Genomic DNA, 25,206 nt, shown 5'->3' on the forward strand with positions numbered 1-25,206 from the left:
TGTGTCTGTGTCCGTTCGTGTGTGTGTCTGTGTCCGTTCGTGTGTGTGTCTGTGTCCGTTCGTGTCTGTGTCCGTTCGTGTGTGTCTCTGTGTCCGTTCGTGTGTGTCTCTGTGTCCGTTCGTGTGTGTCTCTGTGTCCGTTCGTGTGTGTGTGTGTGTGTGTGTGTGTGTGTGTGTGTGTGTGTGTGTGTGTGTGTGTGTCGTTCATGTGTGTGGGTCCACATGCATTTGGAGCTGACTTCAGCTCGACAACGATAAGTGTAGTGGTAAGTAGCCATCATTAAAGAACTATCACTTGTCCTTTGAAGGATGGTTCTATGTCTCTCCTCTGGCTCAGATGATGCTCTATCGGGTTAGCATCGAGCACCAGCCTAGTTAATGGCCATCTGTGGTGAACTCTGTGGCTGAATGCCATTCACAGGATTCACTTTCCCAGAATCAAAATCACTAGCCGTACAGCGCCATCAAGCAGGGCATCAATCATGTCCTATGTAGTTGAGGCTTTGTTGTTTCTGTCTTCAGAGCACCATATTCCCAGTAATATAATCCCTATCTGAGCTGTTAGTGTGGGAAATGGCTCTGCAGGCCTTTTCTCTCTTTCTATATACTCTGGATGACGAAAGCACCGCATACGTCTCTTAGTGTCCCCCTTAGTGTCTTCACCCGCTTGATGGCTTTTTTACTGTTTAACACAGGAATACTCATCATCGGCGTCTTGATGCTGGAACTGGCAATCATCAATATTTCTCTAAGCCTTGGGATACCGAGGGTAACGTTCATCTCCCCCCGTGTGTGTACGCATCTCTGCACATCTGTGACGTACCACCGCCACAAAGTGGCCCATCCAGCCGATCCTCCCCCCATGGGAGATTACCCATGGTGCAGTGCGGTGCTTTTGTGTGCGTCGGGACGGTGACCTCATAGCGGGCGCCCAGGGCTGAGTATGGCAGACGTGATGTGTCCTGGCATGTTGCTGAAAGTGTGATTCTCTCTGAGCTGGCTGGGAGCCCCCACAACAACTGGGAAGCTGCTGCTATGGAGGGCTCTCTCCCTCTCTTTCTTTCTATATCTCCTATGTTTTTAATCTCTCTGGCTCTCCTCTCTCTTGTCTGTCCCTCTAGCCTCTCTATCGCTTTCTCTACCTCTCTATCGCTTTCTCTACCTCTCTCTATTGCTTTCTCTACCTCTCTATCGCTTTCTCTACCTCTCTCTATTGCTTTCTCTACCTCTCTATCGCTTTCTCTACCTCTCTCTATTGCTTTCTCTACCTCTCTCTATTGCTTTCTCTACCTCTCTCTCTATCGCTTTCTCTACCTCTCTATCGCTTTCTCTACCTCTCTATCGCATTCTCTTCCTCCATTTCTTTCCTCTCTCTTGTCTGTCTCATTTTGCTCAATCTCCTTTTATATAATTCCCTATTTCTTGTTCTCACATTTTAATGTTTTCTCCATCTCTTTCTCTCACTCAGTTATTATTGTCGTTTAGCTTTTTACATCAACATGTCTTTCCATCCTAATCAAATCGTCCGGCCTAAATTACTGCCCGGTCATTTGCATATAACCATAGAACAGATCGTATTTGGTCATAATTTCCACATTTACTGTGCTATCAAACTATATGGCTTAAATAAATCTCCCATTTTTCCTGTCATTAATATTATTTATTCTTCTGTGTGGGCAGTCCAAACATTCACCTATTAAACCATGGGTCATTAAGGCTTAAACATGTCCTCTACTCTCCAATGGTGTCCCATATTAATTCCACAGGCCCAGTGTGTCTGTTTGTGTGTGTGTCTGCCTCAAGGTGCATCACGTCCACCTACCTCACTTCAAACTCACGTTTCTACTACCCACTCATTCTGTGACCTAAATCCTGTGTGTGTGTGTGCGTGTGGTGAGAAAGAGAAACATAGAGAGGTCATTCCCTCAAGGTCTTCCCTCTCCTCTCTCTTACTGTACTCTCCCCTCTCTTACTGTACACTCCCCTCTCTCTCCCTCCCTCTGTCCCAGCCTCCCTCTGTCCCAGCCTTCCTCTGTCCCAGCCTTCCTCTGAGTTTTCCATGGTACTCTGTGTCCCAGCCTTCCTCTGTCCCTGCCTTCCTCTGTCCCTGCCTTCCTCTGTCCCAGCCTTCCTCTGAGTTTTCCATGGTACTCTGTGTCCCAGCCTTCCTCTGTCCCTGCCTTCCTCTGTCCCTGCCTTCCTCTGTCCCAGCCTTCCTCTGAGTTTTCCATGGGACTCTGTGTCCCAGCCTTCCTCTGAGTTCTCCATGGGACTCTGTGTCCTAGCCTTCCTCTGAGTTTTCCATGGGACTCTGTGTCCCAGCCTTCCTCTGAGTTCTCCATGGGACTCTGTGTCCTAGCCTTCCTCTGAGTTTTCCATGGGACTCTGTGTCCCAGCCTTCCTCTGAGTTCTCCATGGGACTCTGTGTCCCAGCCTTCCTCTGAGTTCTCCATGGGACTCTGTGTCCCAGCCTTCCTCTGAGTTTTCCATGGGACTCTGTGTCCTAGCCTTCCTCTGAGTTTTCCATGGGACTCTGTGTCCCAGCCTTCCTCTGAGTTTTCCATGGGACTCTGTGTCCTAGCCTTCCTCTGAGTTTTCCATGGGACTCTGTGTCCCAGCCTTCCTCTGAGTTTTCCATGGGACTCTGTGTCCCAGCCTTCCTCTGAGTTCTCCATGGGACTCTGTGTCCCAGCCTTCCTCTGAGTTCTCCATGGGACTCTGTGTCCCAGCCTTCCTCTGAGTTTTCCATGGGACTCTGTGTCTCTCTGTGCCTGGAACATGCACCTTTTAACCAACATTCCAATTGAAACTAAATGAAAAGGAATGAATCGAGGTGGGGTTCTACAATCTTTTGGTCTACAGTTGTTTTGTGGCTGCGTCATCTTGGTTTTTGGAGCAAAATGACAAAAGTAGACTGACTGCCTGAGTGTCTTGACACTGCTGTTATCAGATAGGAGGTTTGTGGAAGTTTGTGTTGACACTGCTGTTGTCGTCAGATAGGAAGTTTGTGGTTATCTCTAGCTATTATATCAGGGCTCTGCTGAGCAGAGAGAGGATTGTGAGTTAGCCCTCTAAGTCGGTGCACATTTAGTTTTTTGCCCAAGCACTACACAGCTGATTCAGATAACCTTCTTATCATCATGCTGGGATCATTTGAAACAGCTGTGTAGTGCTAGGGCAAAAACCACAATGTGTTCCCAGGGGGGCCCCAGGACTCAGTTTGAGAACCCCTGGTCTAAGAGACTTCAGTTAAACTGGCTCTCCCTTTCTCCATCTCTTTCTCAATAACCCTCAATATCTCTGTCTCTGTCTTTGTTGATATCCCTCCATATCTCTCTCTCTGTCTCTCTTTGTTGATATCCCTCAATATCTCTCTCTCTGTCTCTCTCTTTGTTGATATCCCTCCATCTCTCTCTCTCTGTCTCTCTTTGTTGATATCCCTCAATATCTCTCTCTCTGTCTCTCTCTTTGTTGATATCCCTCCATCTCTCTCTCTCTCTGTCTCTCTCTTTGTTGATATCCCTCCATATCTCTCTCTCTTTGTTGATATCCCTCCATATCTCTCTCTCTCTGTCTCTCTCTTTGTTGATATCCCTCCATATCTCTCTCTCTTTGTTGATATCCCTCCATATCTCTCTCTCTTTGTTGATATCCCTCCATATCTCTCTCTCTTTGTTGATATCCCTCCATATCTCTCTTTCTCTCTTTGTTGATATCCCTCTATCTCTCTCTCTGTCTCTCTCTTTGTTGATATCCCTCCATCTCTCTCTCTCTCTGTCTCTCTCTTTGTTGATATCCCTCCATATCTCTCTCTCTTTGTTGATATCCCTCCATATCTCTCTCTCTTTGTTGATATCCCTCCATATCTCTCTCTCTTTGTTGATATCCCTCCATATCTCTCTCTCTTTGTTGATATCCTCCATATCTCTCTCTCTCTTTTGTTGATATCCCTCCATATCTCTCTCTCTCTCTTTGTTGATATCCCTCCATATCTCTCTCTCTCTCTTTGTTGATATCCCTCCATATCTCTCTCTCTCTTTTGTTGATATCCCTCCATATCTCTCTCTCTCTCTCTCTCTCTCTCTCTCTTGATATCCCTCCATATCTCTCTCTCTCTCTCTCTTTTGTTGATATCCCTCCATATCTCTCTCTCTTTGTTGATATCCCTCCATATCTCTCTCTCTCTCTTGATATCCTTCCATATCTCTCTCTCTTTGTTGATATCCTCCATATCTCTCTCTCTCTTTGTTGATATCCCTCCATCCTCCATCTCTCCCTCTCTCTCTCTCTCTCTCTCTCTCTCTGTTGATATCCCTCCATCTCTCCTTTGTTGATATCTCTCTCTCTCTCTCTCTCTCTTTGTTGATATCCCTCCATATCTCTCTCTCTTTGTTGATATCCCTCCATATCTCTCTCTCTCTGTTGATATCCCTCCATATATCTCTCTCTCTCTTTGTTGATATCCCTCCATATCTCTCTCTCTTTGTTGATATCCCTCCATATCTCTCTCTCTCTCTCTCCCTCTCTCTCTCTCTGTTGATATCCCTCCATATCTCTCTCTCTCTCTCTCTTTGTTGATATCCCTCCATATCTCTCTCTCTTTGTTGATATCCTCCATATCTCTCTCTCTCTGTTGATATCCTTCCATATATCTCTCTCTCTCTTTGTTGATATCCCTCCATATCTCTCTCTCTTTTTGTTGATATCCCTCCATATCTCTCTCTCTTGTTGATATCCTTCCATATATCTCTCTCTCTTTGTTGATATCCCTCCATATCTCTCTCTTTGTTGATATCCTCCATATCTCTCTCTCTCTCTTTGTTGATATCCCTCCATATCTCTCTCTCTCTCTCTTTGTTGATATCTCTCTCTCTCTCTCTCTCTTTGTTGATATCCTCCATATCTCTCTCTCTCTTTGTTGATATCCCTCCATATCTCTCTCTCTCTCTCTTTGTTGATATCCCTCCATATCTCTCTCTCTCTCTCTTTGTTGATATCCCTCCATATCTCTCTCTCTCTTTGTTGATATCCCTCCATATCTCTCTTTCTCTCTCTTTGTTGATATCCCTCCATATCTCTCTTTCTCTCTCTTTGTTGATATCCCTCCATATCTCTCTCCTCTTTCAGACCCAGTCTTTGAATATTTGGGCTTACAGCAATGGTCTATGTAGTAGTTAAGTGAGGTATTTGTTTTGTGGATGAAAGAAGCTCTAATTGAGGTGAAAGTGTTTCTGTGTTGCGCTCTTTGATTCTGTTGAGGATGCATCACATCCAAGCTCTGCATGGTGCAATAAAGGCCTGTTAAAACCTGCCTCTCTCTCTCTATCTCTCTCTCTCTCTATCTCTCTCTGCCTCTCTCTGCCTCTCTCTCTCTCTGCCTCTCTCTCTCTCTCTCTGCCTCTCTCTCTCTCTCTGCCTCTCTCTCTGCCTCTCTGCCTCTCTCTGCCTCTCTCTCTCTGCCTCTCTCTCTCTGCCTCTCTCTCTCTCTCTCTCTCTGCCTCTCTCTCTCTCTGCCTCTCTCTCTCTCTGCTCTCTCTCTCTCTGCTCTCTCTCTCTCTCTCTGCCTCTCTGCCTCTATCTCTCTCTGCCTCTGCCTCTCTCTCTCTCTGCCTCTCTCTCTCTCTCTGCTCCTCTCTCTCTCTGCCTCTCTCTCTCTCTCTGCCCCTCTCTCTCTCTCTCTCTCTCTGCCTCTCTCTCTGCCTCTCTCTCTCTGCCTCTCTCTCTCTGCTCTGCCTCTCTCTCTGCCTCTCTCTCTCTCTGCCTCTCTCTGCTCTCTCTCTGCCTCTCTCTGCTCTCTCTGCCTCTCTCTCTCTGCCTCTCTCTCTCTCCTCTCTCTCTCTCTCTGCCTCTCTCTCTCTGCCTCTCTCTCTCTGCTCTCTCTCTGCCTCTCTCTGCCTCTCTCTGCTCTCTCTCTCTCTGCCTCTCTCTCTCTCTGCCTCTCTCTCTCTCTCTGCCTCTCTCTCTCTCTCTCTCTCTCTCTCTCTCTCTCTCTGCCTCTCTCTCTCTCTCTCTCTCTCTCTCTCTCTCTCTCTCCTCTCTCTCTCTCTGCCTCTCTCTCTCTCTGCCTCTCTCTCTGCTCTGCTCTCTCTGCTCTCTGCCTCTCTCTCTCTCTGTCTCTCTCTCTCTCTCTGCCTCTCTCTCTCTGCTCTCTCTCTCTCTCTCTCTCCTCTGCTCTCTCTGCCTCTCTCTCTCTGCCTCTCTCTCTCTCTGCCTCTCTCTCTCTGCTCTCTCTGCCTCTCTCTCTCTCTCTCTGCCTCTCTCTCTCTCTCTCTCTGCCTCTCTCTGCTCTCTCTCTGCCTCTCTCTCTCTCTCTGCCTCTCTCTGCCTCTCTCTCTCTCTCTCTGCCTCTCTCTCTCTCTCTGCCTCTCTCTCTCTCTCTGCCTCTCTCTCTCTCTCTCTCTGCCTCTCTCTCTCTCTCCTCTGCTCTCCTCTCTCTGCCTCTCTCTCTCTGCTCTCTCTCTCTCTCTCTCTCTCTCTGCCTCTCTCTCTCTCTCTGCCTCTCTCTCTCTCTCTCTGCCTCTCTCCCTCTCTCTGCCTCTCTCTCTCTCTGCTCTCTCTCCTGCTCTCTGCTCTCTCTCTCCTCTCTCTCTCTACTTCTCTACCTCCACAGAGGGAGATAGTGCCGTCCACGCGCCTGGCTGTCATTCCCCCGGCCTTCAGCACTCGGGCCCTGGCTGCACAAGCCACTGAGTACACCTTCGCCTACATCCAGGTCCCACAAGACGTAAGTTTTGTACACACAGACACATACATACACAGTGGCTTGCGAAAGTATTCACCCCCCCTTAGCATTTTTCCTATTTTGTTGCCTTACAACCTGAGTTTCAACTGTTCTGCCTTATTATTATTTGACCATGCTGGTCATTTATGAACATTTGAACATCTTGGCCATGTTCTGTTATAATCTCCACCCGGCACAGCCAGAAGAGGACTGGCCACCCCACATAGCCTGGTTCCTCTCTAGGTTTTTTCCTAGGTTTTGGCCTTTCTAGGGAGTTTTTCCTAGCCACCGTGCTTCTACACCTGCATTGCTTGCTGTTTGGGGTTTTAGGCCAGGTTTCTGTTAAGCAGTTTGAGATATCAGCTGATGTATGAAGGGCTATATAAATACATTTGATTTGAAAAAATACATTTGATTTGATTATGTTTTTTGGGAGGTTTGTATCATTTGATTTACACAGCATGCCTACCACTTGAAGATGCTAAATATTTTGTATTATGAAACAAACAAGAAATAAGACCAAAAAAAAGAATGTGCATAACTATCCCCCCCCCCTCCAAAGGCAATACTTTGTAGAGCCACCCTTTGCAGAAATTACAGCTGCAAGTCTCTTATGTGTCTATAAGCTTGGCACATCTAGCCACTGGGATGTTTGCCCATTCCTCAAGGCAAAACTGCTCCAGCTCCTTCATGTTGGATGGGTTCTGCTGGTGTACAGCAATCTTTAAGTTATAACACAGATACTCATTTGGATTGAGGTCTGGGCTTTGACTAGGCCATTCCAAGACATTTAAATGTTTCCCCTTAAACCCCTCGAGTGTTGCTTTAGCACTATGCTTAGGGTCATTGTCCTGCTAGAAGGTGAACCTCCGTCCCAGTCTCAAATCTCTGGAAGACTGAAACAGATTTCCCTCAAGAATTTCCCTGTATTTAGTGCCATCCAGCATTCCTTCAGTTCTGACCAGTTTCCCAGTCCCTGCCGATGAAAAATATCCCCACAGCATGATGCTGCCACCACCACTGTGGGGATGGTGTTCTTGGGGTGATGAGGTGTTGGGTTTGCGCCAGAAATTGCGTTTTCCTTGATGGTCAAAAAGCTACATTTTAGTCTCATCTGACCAGAATACCTTCTTCCATATGTTTAGGGAGTCTCCCACATGCCTTTTGGTGAACACCAAAGGTGTTTGCATATTTTCTTCTTTGAAGCAATGACTTTTTTCTGGCCACTCTTCCTTTTTTTTTTTTTTTAACCTTTATTTAACTAGGCAAGTCAGTTAAGAACAAATTCTTATTTTCACTGACGGCCTAGGAACAGTGGGTTAACTGCCTGTTCAGGGGCAGAACGACAGATTTGTACCTTGTCAGCTCGGGGGTTTGAACTTGCAACCTTCTGGTTACTAGTCCAACGCTGTAACCACTAGGCTACCTCTAACTACCTCTAACCACTATGCTACCTCTTCCGTAAAGCCCAGCTCTGTGGAGTGTACGGCTTAAAGTGGTCCTATGGAGAGATACTCCAATCTCCGCTGTAGAGATGGCAGCTCCTTCAGGGTTATCTTTGGTCTCTTTGTTGCCTCTCTGATTAATGCCCTCCTTGTCTGGTCCATGAGTTTTGGTGGGCGGCCCTCTCTTGGCAGGTTTGTTGTGGTCCCATATTCTTTCCATTTTTTAATAATGGATTTAATGGTGCTCTGTGGGATGTTCAAAGTTTCTGATATTTTTTTATAACCCAACCCTGATCTGTACTTCTCCACAACTTTGTCCCTGACCTGTTTGGAGAGCTTCTTGGTCTTCATGGTGCCGCTTGCTTGGTGGTGCCCCTTGCTTAGTGGTGTTGCAGACTCTGGGGCCTTTCAGAACAGGTGTATATACATACTTTATTTGACTAATTATGTGAGTTCTGAAGGTAATTGGTTGCACCAGATCTTATTTAGGGGCTTCATAGCAAAGGGTTGAATACATATGAACGCACCACTTTTCCTTCTTTTTTCTTGTATAATGTTTTGAAACAAGTATTTTTTTTTTTTCATTTCACTTCACCAATTTGGACTATTTTGTGTCTGTCCATTACATGAAATCCAAATACAAATATATTTAGATTACAGGTTGTAATGCAACTTAACAGGAAAAATGCCAAGGGGGATGAATACTTTTGCAAGGCACTGTACATACACATACACACATACATACACACATACATATATGAAGTGTGTGTGTGTGTGTGTGTGTGTGTGTGTGTGTGTGTGTGTGTGTGTGTGTGTGTGTGTGTGTGTGTGTGTGTGTGTGTATATGAGTATACATAACATTAGGAACACCTTCCTAATATTGAGTTGCACCACCTTTTGCCCTCAGAACAGACTCAATTCATGGGGGCATGGACTCTACAGGGTGTCGAAAGCGTTCCACAGGGATGCTGGTCCATGTTGACTCCAATGCTTCCCACAGTTGTGTCAAGTTGGCTTGATGTCCTTTGGGCGGTAAAACATTATTTTTACACACGGGAAACTGTTGAACTGTCAATTCCCACTCCGCGTTGCGTTGTGCCTAAGAACAGCCCTTAGCCATGCTTTATTAGCCATACAGAGAGGCAAAAAAGTATTTAGTCAGCCACCAATTGTGCAAGTTCTCCCACTTAAAAAGATGAGAGAGGCCTGTAATTTTCATCATAGGTACACTTCAACTATGACAGACAAAATGAGAAAACAATATCCAGAAAATCACATTGTAGGATTTTTAATGAATTTATTTGCAAATTATGGTGGAAAATAAGTATTTGGTCACCTACAAACAAGCAAGATTTCTGGCTCTCACAGACCTGTAACTTCTTCTTTAAGAGGCTCCTCTGTCCTCCACTCGTTACCTGTATTAATGGCACCTGTTTGAACTTGTTATCAGTATAAAAGACACCTGTCCACAACCTCAAACAGTCACACTCCAAACTCCACTATGACCAAGACCAAAGAGCTGTCAAAGGACACCAGAAGCCAAATTGTAGACCTACACCAGGCTGGGAAGACTGAATCTGCAATAGGTAAGCAGCTTGGTTTGAAGAAATCAACTGTGGGAGCAATTATTAGGAAATGGAAGACATACAAGACCACTGATAATCTCCCTTGATCTGGGGCTCCACTCAAGATCTCACCCCGTGGGGTCAAAATGATCACAAGAACGGTGAGCAAAAATCCCAGAACCACACGGGGGGACCTAGTGAATGACCTGCAGAGAGCTGGGACCAAAGTAACAAAGCCTACCATCAGTAACACACTACGCCGCCAGGGACTCAAATCCTGCAGTGCCAGACGTGTCCCCCTGCTTAAGCCAGTACATGTCCAGGCCCGTCTGAAGTTTGCTAGAGAGCATTTGGATGATCCAGAAGAAGATTGGGAGAATGTCATATGGTCAGATGAAACCAAAATAGAACTTTTTGGTAAAAACTCAACTCGTCGTGTTTGGAGGACAAAGAATGAATGAATGAAGAACACCATACCTACTGTGAAGCATGGGGGTGGAAACATCATGCTTTGGGGCTGTTTTTCTGCAAAGGGGCCAGGACGACTGATCCGTGTAAAGGAAAGAATGAATGGGGCCATGTATCGTGAGATTTTGAGTGAAAACCTCCTTCCATCAGCAAGGGCATTGAAGATGAAACGTGGCTGGGTCTTTCAGCATGACAATGATCCCAAACACACTGCCCGGGCAACGAAGGAGTGGCTTCGTAAGAAGCATTTCAAGGTCCTGGAGTGGCCTAGCCAGTCTCCAGATCTCAACCCCATAGAAAATCTTTGGAGGGAGTTGAAAGTCCGTGTTGCCCAGCAACAGCCCCAAAACATCACTGCTCTAGAGGAGATCTGCATGGAGGAATGGGCCAAAATACCAGCAACAGTGTGAAACCTTGTGAAGACTTACAGAAAACGTTTGACATCTGTCATTGGCAACAAAGGCTATATAACAAGGTATTGATAAACTTTTGTTATTGACCAAATACTTGTTTTCCACCATAATTTGCAAATAAATTCATTAAAAATCCTACAATGTGATTTTCTGGATTTTCTTTTCTAATTTTGTCTGTCATAGTTGAAGTGTACTTATGATGAAAATTACAGGCCTCTCTCATCTTTTTAAGAGGGAGAACTTGCACAATTGGTGGCTGACGAAATACTTTTTTGCCCCACTGTATACCACACCCCCTCGGGCCTTATGGCTTAAGTATGAGCAGTGTATATACAGTGTATGTACATACTGTACAGTCTATATATATATATATATATATATACACGCACACACTAATAATCGGGCAGAGTGTGTTTAAGAGCCCTAGTCTTTAATCACTCTAGGTCTGTACTTGTGTATCTGGGTGTGTCTGACTCAACACTCTGTGTTTATACTATGTCAAGCACTCTGACGTGCTTTAGTGTTATAGCAGTGTTGTAACTCTGTTAAAACCCTGGATTTCTCAGAAGCCCGTAATGATCTGAGTGGGGATCACATAGCTAAGATCAAAACACATGGTTTGTCTGAGTGAGGATCACATAGCTAAGATCAAAACACATGGTTTGTCTGAGTGGGGATCACATAGCTAAGATCAAAACACATGGTTTGTCTGAGTGGGGATCACATAGCTAAGATCAAAACACATGGTTTGTCTGAGTGGGGATCACATAGCTAAGATCAAAACACATGGTTTGTCTGAATGGAGATCACATAGCTAAGATCAAAACACATGGTTTGTCTGAGTGGAGATCACATAGCTAAGATCAAAACACATAGTTTGGTCTGAGTGGGGATCACATAGCTAAGATCAAAACACATGGTTTGGTCTGAACTGAAATGGTGTGTTTTTACATCTGTCTAAGCTTAGTGTGTGTCCTAGCCTAGGATGTCTATTTTTGTGATTCTGTTCGTGTGTGTGTGCCCGATCGTGTGTGTCTGTGTGTGTGTGTGTGTGTGCGTCTGTCTGTTTTTGTGTGTGTGTGTGTGTGCGTCTATCTGTGTTTGTGTGTAAAATCAAATCAAATTTTATTTGTCACATACACATGGTTAGCAGATGTTTATGCGAGTGTAGCGAAATGCTTGTGCTTCTAGTTCCGACAATGCAGTAATAACCAACAAGTAATCTAGCTAACAATTCCAAAACTACTACCTTATAGACACAAGTGTAAGGGGATAAAGAATATGTACATAAAGATATATGAATGAGTGATGGTACAGAGCGGCATAGGCAAGATACAGTAGATGGTATTGAGTGCAGTATATACATATGAGATGAGTATGTAAACAAAGTGGCATAGTTAAAGTGGCTAGTGATACATGTATTACATAAAGATGCAGTAGATGATATAGAGTACGGTATATACATATACATATGAGATGAATAATGTAGTGTATGTAAACATTATGTTAGGTAGCATTGTTTAAAGTGGCTAGTGATATATTTTACATAATTTCCCATCAATTCCCATTATTAAAGTGGCTGGAGTTGAGTCAGTGTGTTGGCAGCAGCCACTCAATGTTAGTGGTGGCTGTTTAACAGTCTGGTGGCCTTGAGATAGAAGCTGTTTTTCAGTCTCTCGTTCCCAGCTTTGATGCACCTGTACTGACCTCGCCTTCTGGATGATAGCGGGGTGAACACGCAGTGGCTCGGGTGGTTGTTGTCCTTGATGATCTTTATGGCCTTCCTGTGACATCGGGTGGTGTAGGTGTCCTGGAGGGCAGGTAGTTTGCCCCCGGTGATGCGTTGTGCAGACCTCACTACCCTCTGGAGAGCCTTACGGTTGTGGGCGGAGCAGTTGCCGTACCAGGCGGTGATACAGCCCGTCGTTGTTGGTAATCAAGCCTACCACTGTTGTGTCGTCCGCAAACTTGATGATTGAGTTGGAGGCGTGCGTGGCCATGCAGTCGTGGGTGAACAGGGAGTACAGGAGAGGGCTCAGAACGCACCCTTGTGGGGCCCCAGTGTTGAGGATCAGCGGGGTGGAAATGTTGTTGCCTACCCTTACCACCTGGGGGCGGCCCGTCAGGAAGTCCAGTACCCAGTTGCACAGGGCGGGGTCGAGACCCAGGGTCTCGAGCTTGATGACGAGCTTGGAGGCCACTATGGTGTTAAATGCCGAGCTGTAGTCGATGAACAGCATTCTCACATAGGTATTCCTCTTGTCCAGATGGGTTAGGGCAGTGTGGTTGAGATTGCATCGTCTGTGGACCTATTTGGGCGGTAAGCAAATTGGAGTGGGTCTAGGGTGTCAGGTAGGGTGGAGGTGATATGGTCCTTGACTAGCCTCTCAAAGCACTTCATGATGACGGAAGTGAGTGCTACGGGGCGGTAGTCGTTTAGCTCAGTTACCTTAGCTTTCTTGGGAACAGGAACAATGGTGGCCCTCTTGAAGCATGTGGGAACAGCAGACTGGGATAGGGATTGATTGAATATGTTCGTAAACACACCAGCCACACACCAGCCAGCTGGTCTGCGCATGCTCTGAGGGCGCGGCTGGGGATGCCGTCTGGGCCTGCAGCCTTGCGAGGGTTGACACGTTTAAATGTTTTCCTCACGTCGGCTGCAGTGAAGGACAGTCCACATGTTTTAGTTGCGGGCCGTGTCAGTGGCAATGTATTGTCCTCAAAGCGGGCAAAAAAGTTATTTAGTCTGCCTGGGAGCAAGACATCCTGGTCCGTGACTGGGCTGGTTTTCTTTTTGTAATCCGTGATTGACTGTAGACCCTGCCACATACCTCTTGTCTGAGCCGTTGAATTGAGATTCTACTTTCTCTATACTGACGCTTAGCTTGTTTGATTGCCTTGCGGAGGGAATAGTTACACTGTTTGTATTCGGTCATGTTTCCGGTCACCTTGCCCTGATTAAAAGCAGTGGTTCGGGCTTTCAGTTTCACGCGAATGCTGCCATCAATCCACGGTTTCTGGTTTGGGAATGTTTTAATCGTTGCTATGGGAACTGTTTTTGTGTGTGTGTGTGCGTCCATCTGTTTGTGTGTGTGTGTGTGTGTGTCTGTCCATGCGTGTGTTTGTAATGTGTGTGTCCTTACCCAATATGTATATTTGTTTATTTTCGAGTGTGTGTCTGAGTTCAAGGTGTGTGTGCTGTCCCCTCTCCACTGAGTCAGTGTGAAGCTGCAGCAGGGTGATGTAGGCCATCTGTCCGCCCAGGCCTCAGCCTCACCTCCACTCTCTACAGCTGACACAGCTCTCTACCTCTCTCTACCTCGCTCTCCCCCTTTTTCTCTCTCTACCTTTGTCTTTCTACCGCTCTTTCATTTGATCTGTCTCTTTCACCATTTCCCTTTCTTTATCTACCTCCCTCTTTCTGGCTCTTTTATTTCTCTCTCTCTGTCTCTCTCTGCTTCTGTTGGCTCTTGTTTGGTTCCTGTTTTCTTTATTCAATTCAAGGGGCTTTATTGGAATGGGAAAATATGTTTACATTGCCAAAGCAAATGTTTTCTTTATCTCAGGGGTACTTACCCATCTTCTTTATATCATTTCTCTCTCTTTCAGCTAATATTTCTCTCCTCTCTTCTGTTCCTAAATCTCTGGTCAGATCTCAATCTCTCTTACGCTCTCTCTCTCCCTCTCAATCGCTCTTGCATTTCTCTCCCTCTCAATCTCTTGCTCTCTCTCTCCCTCAATCTCTCTCCTTCTCAATCTCTCCTGCTCTCTCTCTTGCTCTCTCTCTCTCGCTCTCAATCTCTCTCCCTCTCTCCTTCTCAATCTCTCTTGCTCTCCCTCTCTCTCGCTTTCTCTCTCCCTCTCAATCTCTTGCTCTCTCTCTCTCTTGCTCTCTCTCGCTTTCTCTCTCCCCCTCAATCTCTCTTGCCCTCTCCCTCTCAATCTCTCTTGCTCTGTTTTTTTCCTCTACCCTCTCTCCCTCTCTCTCTGGGCCTGTTACTCGTGGTGACAGTGTTTCTCCCCAGATGTCCTCTCTGCCCTGCCACCTGGAGTAGAGAGGGTTCTGCCTGGTCTCTCACTCACCTGCTGTGACTCAAACTGGCCAGTGGCCACACAGACAGAAACACACACACACACACTGTCTGTCAGTCATTCACTTAGACACATATTCATATTAATACATGCATATATGTTGACATATATAATACATTTTCCTCTGTTAGCATATATAGTTGAATGCATAGTTATGACCATCCACACACTGGTCCATTTCAGGCGCATGCTAGTACTAACCTTGTTACAGTGTCCTGTCCCACTCAGCAGAAGGCCCTGTTAGTGTCCTGTCCCACTCAGCAGAAGGCCCTGTTAGTGTCCTGTCCCACTCAGCAGAAGGCCCTGTTAGTGTCCTGTCCCACTCAGCAGAAGGCCCTCATTCATATTGTATATCCCCACCCTGTCCCCTTGGCTCTCTCTTTCTCGCCCAGTCCACTTGGCTCTCTTTCTCCCTCTATCCGTCTCTCTCACCACCTCTCCCTCCCTCTCTCGCCCTGAGCTCCCCCGCGGAGTGTGAGACAAGCTGACCACAGGAAGAAGAAGAAACAAAAAGCCCCTCAGTTTTCCCCCTTGAACACTCAGCATCCCTCTCCACACATACACACACAGAGACACACACCACATTCACACCCCAAGGGCAGCTTGCTCGGGGGTTGCCATGGAGACAGGACCAGGGCAAGGAGGAAGGAGAGCAAGCGAGAGGGACAGAGCAATGATGAATGGGGGATGTTGGGGTGTACTCAATTGATCCCTGTTTTTTAAAGCCATGCCGCACGGGGTGTGTCTTATTGCTCCTCAATACTCCTAATTGGCTTCCTTGTCTCGCTCTCTGAGCACAATATGAGTCCCTTTTATTAGAGGACTAAAGATTTCAGGATAAACTGTTCCGGCTCAACAGCCTCCAGCAGGGTGACCTAACCCCTTGACCTCCCCTCCTCTTCCACCCCCGTTAGGAGGATGCGCGTGCTGACGTGGTGGACAGCCTGGTGCGGGACATCCAGAACACCCAGTGTCTCCTCAACGTGGAGCACAGCGGCGTCACCTGCCCCCACGTCACACTGCAGTTCGCCGACTCCAAGGACGACGTGGGCCTCAGCCTGGTCAAGGAGGGCATGGTCATGGTGGATGTGCGGAAAGAGAAGCACCTGCAGAAAATGGTAGGAAAATTGCCGCCTTGGCGGAATTCGAAGAGTGAAATGAAAGTTATGTTTACCTTAAGTTTTCAGTTTTTATTTAGACTTTGTCAGGGCACTATGGCCAAAACAGATGTGTTTTATGTACCAGTGCTAGCATTGGGCCAAATGTATTGGCGTTAGAGTTGAGAAAAGGTTACGCTGACATGTGCCAGACGTTTTCAGGTCATAGTGACTTTGTCAGGGCACTATGGCCAAAACAGATGTGTTTTATGTACCAGTGCTAGCATTGGGCCAAATGTATTGGCGTTAGAGTTGAGAAAAGGTTACGCTGACATGTGCCAGACGTTTTCAGGTCATAGTGACTTTGTCAGGGCACTATGGCCAAAACAGATGTGTTTTATGTACCAGTGCGGGCATTGGGCCAAATGTATTGCCGTTAGAGTTGAGAAAAGGTTACTCTGACATGTGCCAGATGTTTTCAGGTCATAGTGACTTTGTCAGGGCCAAAACATGATACTGGGTGACAGTGTATGTGGCTGGCTGTGAAGGGTCTAGTCTATTTCAACAAGGCTGTTAGCCTCACGCTACCATGCTAACAGGTCAGTGTTTTTGTTATGAATAAGTGCTAGCATGTGGCTAAATGCTGACATGTTTAGTAATCCAAAATGAAGACCGATCGGAAGCGATGCATCTCTCCTCTCGGTACGTCTAGCACTCAGCAGGACAGGCCCCTCTGACGGCGGCCATTTTGTAATGTCATGAAGTGCAGCTCGTTTGCCTTCCCTCATTATGCTAATTCAGCTGGCAGACTCAAAGCCTCTCTGTAAATGAAAGATAAAGGCACAAAACTGAAATATTTATTCCTGGCGCAATTACCGCTCCTACACGCCCCGACATTACTCCACTCTGTCATTTAGGTACAAATTGGCACACACACGTTCACACACAAAGACGCAGAAATGGGCTCACCGGTCAGAACACAAACACTCATAAACATATGAATGCACACCCACATAGAATGTTAGACTTAATCACCCTCGTTTCCCTATACCACCACTAAAGTTTTACAACCCATTGAAAGACACTTAGTCAGCCCACGTCAGTCAATAAGTAACTGTATAGTGTGTATTTGTCGCCAAGGAGCTCACCTTTGACCTCTTTGGGCCACTGAGACTGTAAACAGTATTGTGTTGAAACGACCCACTGGAACAGAGTCAGAGCAGTGATTAAAACCCAGCTGTCCACTGAAACAGGCTAATAGAGCCGTGCAGTCTGAACCCTGCTGTCCACTGAAACAGGCTGATAGAGCCATGCAGTCTGAACCCTGCTGTCCACTGAAACAGGCTGATAGAGCCATGCAGTCTGAACCCTGCTGTCCACTGAAACAGGCTAATAGAGCCATGCAGTCTGAACCCTGCTGTCCACTGAAACAGGCTGATAGAGCCATGCAGTCTGAACCCTGCTGTCCACTGAAACAGGCTGATAGAGCCATGCAGTCTGAACCCTGCTGTCCACTGAAACAGGCTGATAGAGCCATGCAGTCTGAACCCTGCTGTCCACTGAAACAGGCTGATAGAGCCATGCAGTCTGAACCCTGCTGTCCACTGAAACAGGCTGATAGAGCCATGCAGTCTGAACCCTGCTGTCCACTGAAACAGGCTGATAGAGCCATGCAGTCTGAACCCTGCTGTCCACTGAAACAGGCTGATAGAGCCATGCAGTCTGAACCCTGCTGTCCACTGAAACAGGCTGATAGAGCCATGCAGTCTGAACCCTGCTGTCCACTGAAACAGGCTGATAGAGCCATGCAGTCTGAACCCTGCTGTCCACTGAAACAGGCTGATAGAGCCATGCAGTCTGAGATAGAGCCATGCAGTCTGAACCCTGCTGTCCACTGAAACAGGCTGATAGAGCCATGCAGTCTGAACCCTGCTGTCCACTGAAACAGGCTGATAGAGCCATGCAGTCTGAACCCTGCTGTCCACTGAAACAGGCTGATAGAGCCATGCAGTCTGAACCCTGCTGTCCACTGAAACAGGCTGATAGAGCCATGCAGTCTGAACCCTGCTGTCCACTGAAACAGGCTGATAGAGCCATGCAGTCTGAACCCTGCTGTCCACTGAAACAGGCTGATAGAGCCATGCAGTCTGAACCCTGCTGTCCACTGAAACAGGCTGATAGAGCCATGCAGTCTGAACCCTGCTGTCCACTGAAACAGGCTGATAGAGCCATGCAGTCTGAACCCTGCTGTCCACTGAAACAGGCTGATAGAGCCATGCAGTCTGAACCCTGCTGTCCACTGAAACAGGCTGATAGAGCCATGCAGTCTGAACCCTGCTGTCCACTGAAACAGGCTGATAGAGCCATGCAGTCTGAACCCTGCTGTCCACTGAAACAGGCTGATAGAGCCATGCAGTCTGAACCCTGCTGTCCACTGAAACAGGCTGATAGAGCCATGCAGTCTGAACCCTGCTGTCCACTGAAACAGGCTGATAGAGCCATGCAGTCTGAACCCTGCTGTCCACTGAAACAGGCTGATAGAGCCATGCAGTCTGAACCCTGCTGTCCACTGAAACAGGCTGATAGAGCCATGCAGTCTGAACCCTGCTGTCCACTGAAACAGGCTGATAGAGCCATGCAGTCTGAACCCTGCTGTCCACTGAAACAGGCTGATAGAGCCATGCAGTCTGAACCCTGCTGTCCACTGAAACAGGCTGATAGAGCCATGCAGTCTGAACCCTGCTGTCCACTGAAACAGGCTGATAGAGCCATGCAGTCTGAACCCTGCTGTCCACTGAAACAGGCTGATAGAGCCATGCAGTCTGAACCCTGCTGTCCACTGAAACAGGCTGATAGAGCCATGCAGTCTGAACCCTGCTGTCCACTGAAACAGGCTGATAGAGCCGTGCAGTCTGAACCCTGCTGTCCACTGAAACAGGCTAATAGAGCCGTGCAGTCTGAACCCTGCTGTCCACTGAAACAGGCTGATAGAGCCGTGCAGTCTGAACCCTGCTGTCCACTGAAACAGGCTGATAGAGCCGTGCAGTCTGAACCCTGCTGTCCACTGAAACAGGCTGATAGAGCAATGCAGTCTGTCAGGCCTGTTTGTCTTATGCTGGTCATGTCCCCTGTGCTGCTCCCTCTGAAACGATGCAGCCTGTTCAGACTGGGATGTGAAGGCTCTGGGCGCATCTCTTTCATTGATATAGTCTAAAGTGGTATAGTTTTAATAGTCTAATAGGGGGGAGGGGCTAGACAGGTGAAAGCACCCTGAAGGCCTTCTACCTTATCACTTTAAAGTCCCCCTGGCAAACAAAGCTCCTCTGTCAGCTAAAGACTGACTACTAACTGACCACTAACTGAGCTCAGCTTCCATTTCCTCAAAGCTGGAATGCTTAGTGGTGAAACTCCCACGTCCATTTGTGATATTACAACAATGAACACAGTTTTTTCCCACCTGACATCATTGTATTCCAGATGACAAATTGATGTTCTCAGGCGCTGGTCTTGTTTCATAGAGGAGAGCGGGATTTGTTAGATTTATTTGAAGGCAAACTCTGTTTGTTTTGTGGATATGCCCTGTAGCAAATGGACAACACACTTAAGCATTGTCCTTGCAATAAAAATAGACAATATAAGTATAATCATAAATGTATTTCCCTGCTGCTATTATTGTTGGAGAGAAAAAGATGGAGGTCGATAGAGAGAGGAGAGAACGACAGAGAATGGGGGATGGATAAATAGAGAGAGAGAGGGATAGATATAGAGAGAGAGAGGGGAAAATAATGGAGAGAGTGAGGGGGATAGAGAGGAGAGAACGACAGAATGGGGGATGGATAAATAGAGAGAGGAGAAAATGGAGAGAGTGAGGGGGATAGATATAGAGAGAGAGGAGAAAATGGAGAGAGTGGGGGATAGATATAGAGAGGATAGATGGATGAGGGGATAGAGAGAGGAGAAAATGGAGAGAGTGAGGGGGATAGATATAGAGAGAGGAGAAAATGGAGAGAGTGGGGGATAGATATAGGGATGGAGATGATAGAGAGAGGAGAAAATGGAGAGAGTGGGGGGATAGATATAGAGAGGAGAAAATGGAGAGAGTGGGGGATAGATATAGAGAGGAGAAAATGGAGAGAGTGAGGGGGATAGATATAGAGAGGAGAAAATGGAGAGAGTGAGGGGGATAGAAATGGAGAGAGTGAGGGGGAGAGAGTGGGGGGATAGATATAGAGAGAGAGGAGAAAATGGAGAGAGTGAGGGGGATAGATATAGGGAGAGAGGAGAAAATGGAGAGAGCGGGGGGATAGATATAGAGAGAGAGGATAAAATGGAGAGAGTGAGGGGGATAGAGAGTGAGAGAGAGAGAGAAGGCGGGAGCCAGCCAGAGGAGGTGTGGAGGGGAAGATAAAGAGCTGAGATAGGGAGAGTACGGTCTGAGTCAGTCGCAGTAAAACCAGGCATGCATCACTGCAGGGCCAGAGTGGCTAACTTCAAGAGCACAGAGCCGTGACGGGCAGTTAGCTAGAGGCCCCCCAACACAGAGGACTAGCTGAAGAGCCCACACACGTTATTGCATAGGCTAGTTGTTGCTTAGTATTCGGCCTACACAGTAATACATAGAAATGATGGTTGATATTACTATAGAAATAGGATTACCATTTTATGGATATTACATCAATACATAGTGATGACATAGACATATATGTATGTTCACAGGTATTACATTTCAAATCAGAGGTTAGTATGTTATTGCATATCAGGTTACTATAGCATCAAAACAGCCGTCTGTTTGCTTTAGTGCAGTCAGGGATCTGGAATACATCTCAGGTGTATTGCATTGGCTAATGTGTGATCAAATGAAAGCTACTGGCCTGCATATTGTCAATGATTAATGACACAGCATCGGCTTATGGCTTATTACATACAAACACATATTGCTGGGCATTGATATTCCACGAGGACATAGCTGGTATTCATCCAGACTGGATCACACACTCCTGTCACACATCATGTGTACACACACACACACACACACACACACACACACACACACACACACACACACACACACACAGTATCTGAGATAATATTCATTCAGACTGGATCACACACACTCCTGTCACACATCATGTGTACACACACACACACACACACACACACACACACACACACACACACAGTATCTAACTGAGATAATATTCATTCAGACTGGTTCACACACTCCTGTCACACATCATGTGTACACACACACACACACACACAGTATATTACTGAGCTCATATTCATTGACTGGATCACACACATCATGTGTACACACACACACAGTATCTTACTGAGATAATATTCATTCAGACTGGATCACACACTCCTGTATCTCTCACTGGTGGTTCTGTAGTAGAGCTCAACAGTGTATCCAGCTAGTACATCACCCTCCCAAGCTACTCTACTGTCGGGTGGAGATAGTGCATCACCCTCCCAAGCTACTCTACTGTCGGGTGGAGATAGTGCATCACCCTCCCAAGCTACTCCACTGTCGGGTGGAGATAGCGCATCACCCTCCCAAGCTACTCTACTGTCGGGTGGAGATAGTGCATCACCCTCCCAAGCTACTCTACTGTCGGGTGGAGATAGTGCATCACCCTCCCAAGCTACTCTACTGTCGGGTGGAGATAGTGCATCACCCTCCCAAGCTACTCCACTGTCGGGTGGAGATAGCGCATCACCCTCCCAAGCTACTCTACTGTCTTGAGTTTGAGTTTATTTTATTTTTACAGGGACAGTGCACATTAATCAACGTTTCAGTAAAAGTGCTGGTTTTAGCCAACCGGCTCATTTTCAACCGCAGTCTCTGGGCAGGTTATTAAAAACAATTACAATATAGACAATTATTGAGCAGTGAGCACACGCAGAGCAACATAGGACAAGCAAGACACAGCACGCAGACAGAGCAACATAGGACAAGCAAGACACAGCATGCAGACAGAGAAACATAGGACAAGCAGCATGAAGACAGAGCAACTTAGGACAAGCAAGACGCAGCACGCAGACAGAGCAACATAGGACAAGCAAGACACAGCATGCAGACAGAGAAACATAGGACAAGCAAGACACAGCATGCAGACAGAGAAACATAGGACAAGCAAGACACAGCATGCAGACAGAGAAACATAGGACAAGCAAGACACAGCATGCAGACAGAGAAACATAGGACAAGCAAGACACAGCATGCAGACAAAGCACCATAGGACAAGCAAGACACAGCATGCAGACAGAGAAACATAGGACAAGCAAGACACAGCATGCAGACAGAGAAACATAGGACAAGCAAGACACAGCATGCAGACAAAGCAACATAGGACAAGCAAGACACAGCATGCAGACAAAGCAACATAGGACAAGCAAGACACAGCATGCAGACAAAGCAACATAGGACAAAAAGCAGCAAGACAAATTTCATAAAAGCAACAAAGTGTTTCCACACCTCACAAGCTACAGACAACAGACAACATGGAAAGCAGCAATACACAGCTAGGGACCATGTTCACAAATCTGATTGACCTTTAGCCATGTCTTCATGTTTTTTTGTGAAAGTGTGACAGGTGGTGCAGTTATGTGTGTATGATGGCAGTGTATTCCAGACATGGGAAGCTCTCACAGAGATAGCAGATTTACTAAAGGTGCTTTTCCTTAAGGGAACTATACAGTCACCTCTCGTGACAGACCTTGTGGATCTGCTGCCATATGTTTGGGTTTTCTGTTTAACAAAAATACTGAGTGGAGGGGAGCCTGTCCATTTAGGATCTTGAATACAAGACATGCATCGGAAAATTGCACAAGATTTTCCCAACTCAGGAGCTCATGCTTTCTGAGGATGTAACAGTGATTATGGCTATTGGGCTTCCTATCAAGCCCTTTGAGAGCCTGTTTGCAGACAGACTGAATGGGTTTTAATGTTGTACAGCAAGCTTGGGCCCAACTAGTCAAGCAGTATCATAGATTTGAAGTACAGTTTTGCTACCTCTGTAGTCAAACGATTTTGTATAAAATGGAAATTAGCTAGGTTGAATTTGGTTATTTGAATTACCTTTTTCACCTGCTTTTTAAAAGAGATGTTGGAATCAAGTATGATGCCAAGGTACTTAAAATCAGAATCCACCTGGAGCTTCTCCCCTGATACATAGACATCTGTCTCAGTAGCATCTGTTGCCCTCTTTGTGAAGAACATGCAGACAGTTTTTTTCACATTGAGATGCAAACATGAGTCACTTAGCCACTTTGTAACTTGGACCATTACAGTAGTGAGTTCTTGTGCAGCTTGTTGTTTGCTCTTTGCATGCACATATATCAATGTATCATCTGCATACATTTGAACTTCAGACCCAGTACAGACAGAAGGCAGATCATTAATGTACAGGCTGAACAGGAGGGGCCCCAGTATTGACCCTTGGGGCACACCCACATCATAGCTAAGAGTGGGCGACAGCTCATTGCTCACTCTGAAACAGAGTTCTGCCTTCGAGGTATGATTTCTTCCATCTCAAGGTATCAGGGGAAAAGTTGAACTTGGACAATTTTGTGATGAGAACCTCATGGTTAACAGTATCAAAAGCCTTCCTTAGGCCCAGAAACACAGTCCCAACAATGCCCCCTTTGTCCATCTTGGACTTCACATTTTCCTGAAGAAAGAATTTGGTCGTTTCTGTGGAGTGTTTCGCTCTGAAGCCAAACTGCATGGAGTGTAATGTGAAGGGGCTGTTGTTGAGGTGGGCAATCAGTTATTCTGCTACACACTTTTCAACAACCTTCGACACCACAGGTAGAATACTAATGGGCCTGTAGTTACTCACGTCAGCAGGGTCACCCGATTTAAAGATGGCCGTTATTATGGCTGACTTCCATACCATTGGAAACACCCCCTGACCAATAGATGTGTTGGTGACCTTAGTAATGGGGCCAATGAGTAACTCTTTGTAGTTAAGAAAGGTAGAGTCCAGCCCAAACACATCTTTGCCTTTAGAGTTCTTTAGTGAGCTAATCACCTTGTTCACCTTTGACTCAGAAACCTCCCTTATGATGAAGACAGGTTGAGCGTCATTCACTTGCACTGAGCCCAAGAAACCAGGGGAGGGGTTCTGTGTCAGAACCCTGACAGAGTCAATAAAGTAGGAATAAAAGGCTATTGCTATTTTGGCTGCATCCTGTGTTAGATTGATATTCACCATGATTTCTAGTCTTTTGCAATGTTACTATGGTCTTTCCCTGTTAACATTTTTTAGATTCTCCCAGATCAATTTAGAATTTCCCTTTGCTTCACCAATTATGTTAATGGAAAAGTTTGCCTTGGCCTGTCTGATTTCTTTCATCACCTTATTTCCCAACATGGTAAACCTCTGTCATGCTCTAATGTGGATCTTAGGGCTGTTTTTAGAGCATAATCTCGTTCTTTCAGTTTCCAGATTTCTCATTTAGCCAAGGAAGAGTGCTCTTTCGGCCAGGTTTGGATTTGATTTTCTTTAGGAAACCATTTATTGTCGTCTGGATTGTGGATAGAAAAACCTGACTATCAGCTTCCACGTCTGTATAGGACAAGAGATCATTCCAGTTAATTCCCTTAATTGCGTTTTCAAAATAATTTAATTCACTCTTAGGTATTCTGAGTTGATCCGGCTTTCTAACAGTAGAGAGGTTAAACCTGCTCATAGACAGCTTTCTGGCTATAAGTGTCAGATTATGATCAGACAGCCCAGTAACCATATTGAATGATTTAGTCACTCTCTCAGGTTTATTACTGAACACCAAATCAATCTGTGTTTTAGAGCAACAAGTCACCCTGGTTGGCCCTTTAACTAGTTGTGTAAGGTCAAAGGTATTAGTGATCCGTTTGAGGGTTTTCCTACAAGACTTGTCATCACATTAAGATGACCTCTTTCCCAAAGTCACATTCCCTAAGCATGTTATTAAACTGATCAAAAACCACACTTGGGGTGGAAGGTGGCCTATACATTCCAATAAGGGAATTGGACATTTTTTTTCATATATTTTTTTTAACCTTTATTTAAGAGCAAGTCAGTTAAGAACAAATTCTTATTTTCAATGACGGCCTAGGAACAGTGGGTTAACTGCCTGTCCTGAACAGGCAGTTAACCCACTGTTCCTAGGCCGGCAGAATGACAGATTTGTACCTTGTCGGCTCTGGGATTCGAACTTGCAACCTTTAAGTTACTAGTCCAACACTCTAACCACTAGGCTACCCTGCCGCCCCATTTGGGGAGACAGTGTAACGTTCAGGCCAATACATTCTAGTTCATTACCACATGACCACTCAATTTGTTTACATCGGATATGTTCTTTAATGTAAATCATCAGACCCCCTCCTCTTCCTTCAATCCTGTCTCTCCTGAA

General features: G+C 46.1%; 1 protein-coding gene across 1 annotated transcript in view; it reads left to right on the forward strand.

Annotated features, from left to right (window-relative positions):
• snd1 (staphylococcal nuclease and tudor domain containing 1) overlaps positions 1 to 25,206 on the forward strand; it is a gene marked incomplete at its 5' end in the record, with an annotated part of 285,561 nt that overhangs the window by 238,234 nt on the left and 22,121 nt on the right. The window contains 2 exon segments of the mRNA XM_042297858.1: positions 6,611 to 6,724; positions 15,622 to 15,825. Coding sequence (XP_042153792.1) covers positions 6,611 to 6,724; positions 15,622 to 15,825 — 318 coding nt within the window.

This window comes from Oncorhynchus tshawytscha, linkage group LG15, assembly GCF_018296145.1.
Source record: "Oncorhynchus tshawytscha isolate Ot180627B linkage group LG15, Otsh_v2.0, whole genome shotgun sequence".
In the NCBI taxonomy this organism is placed as follows: Eukaryota; Metazoa; Chordata; class Actinopteri; order Salmoniformes; family Salmonidae; genus Oncorhynchus; species Oncorhynchus tshawytscha.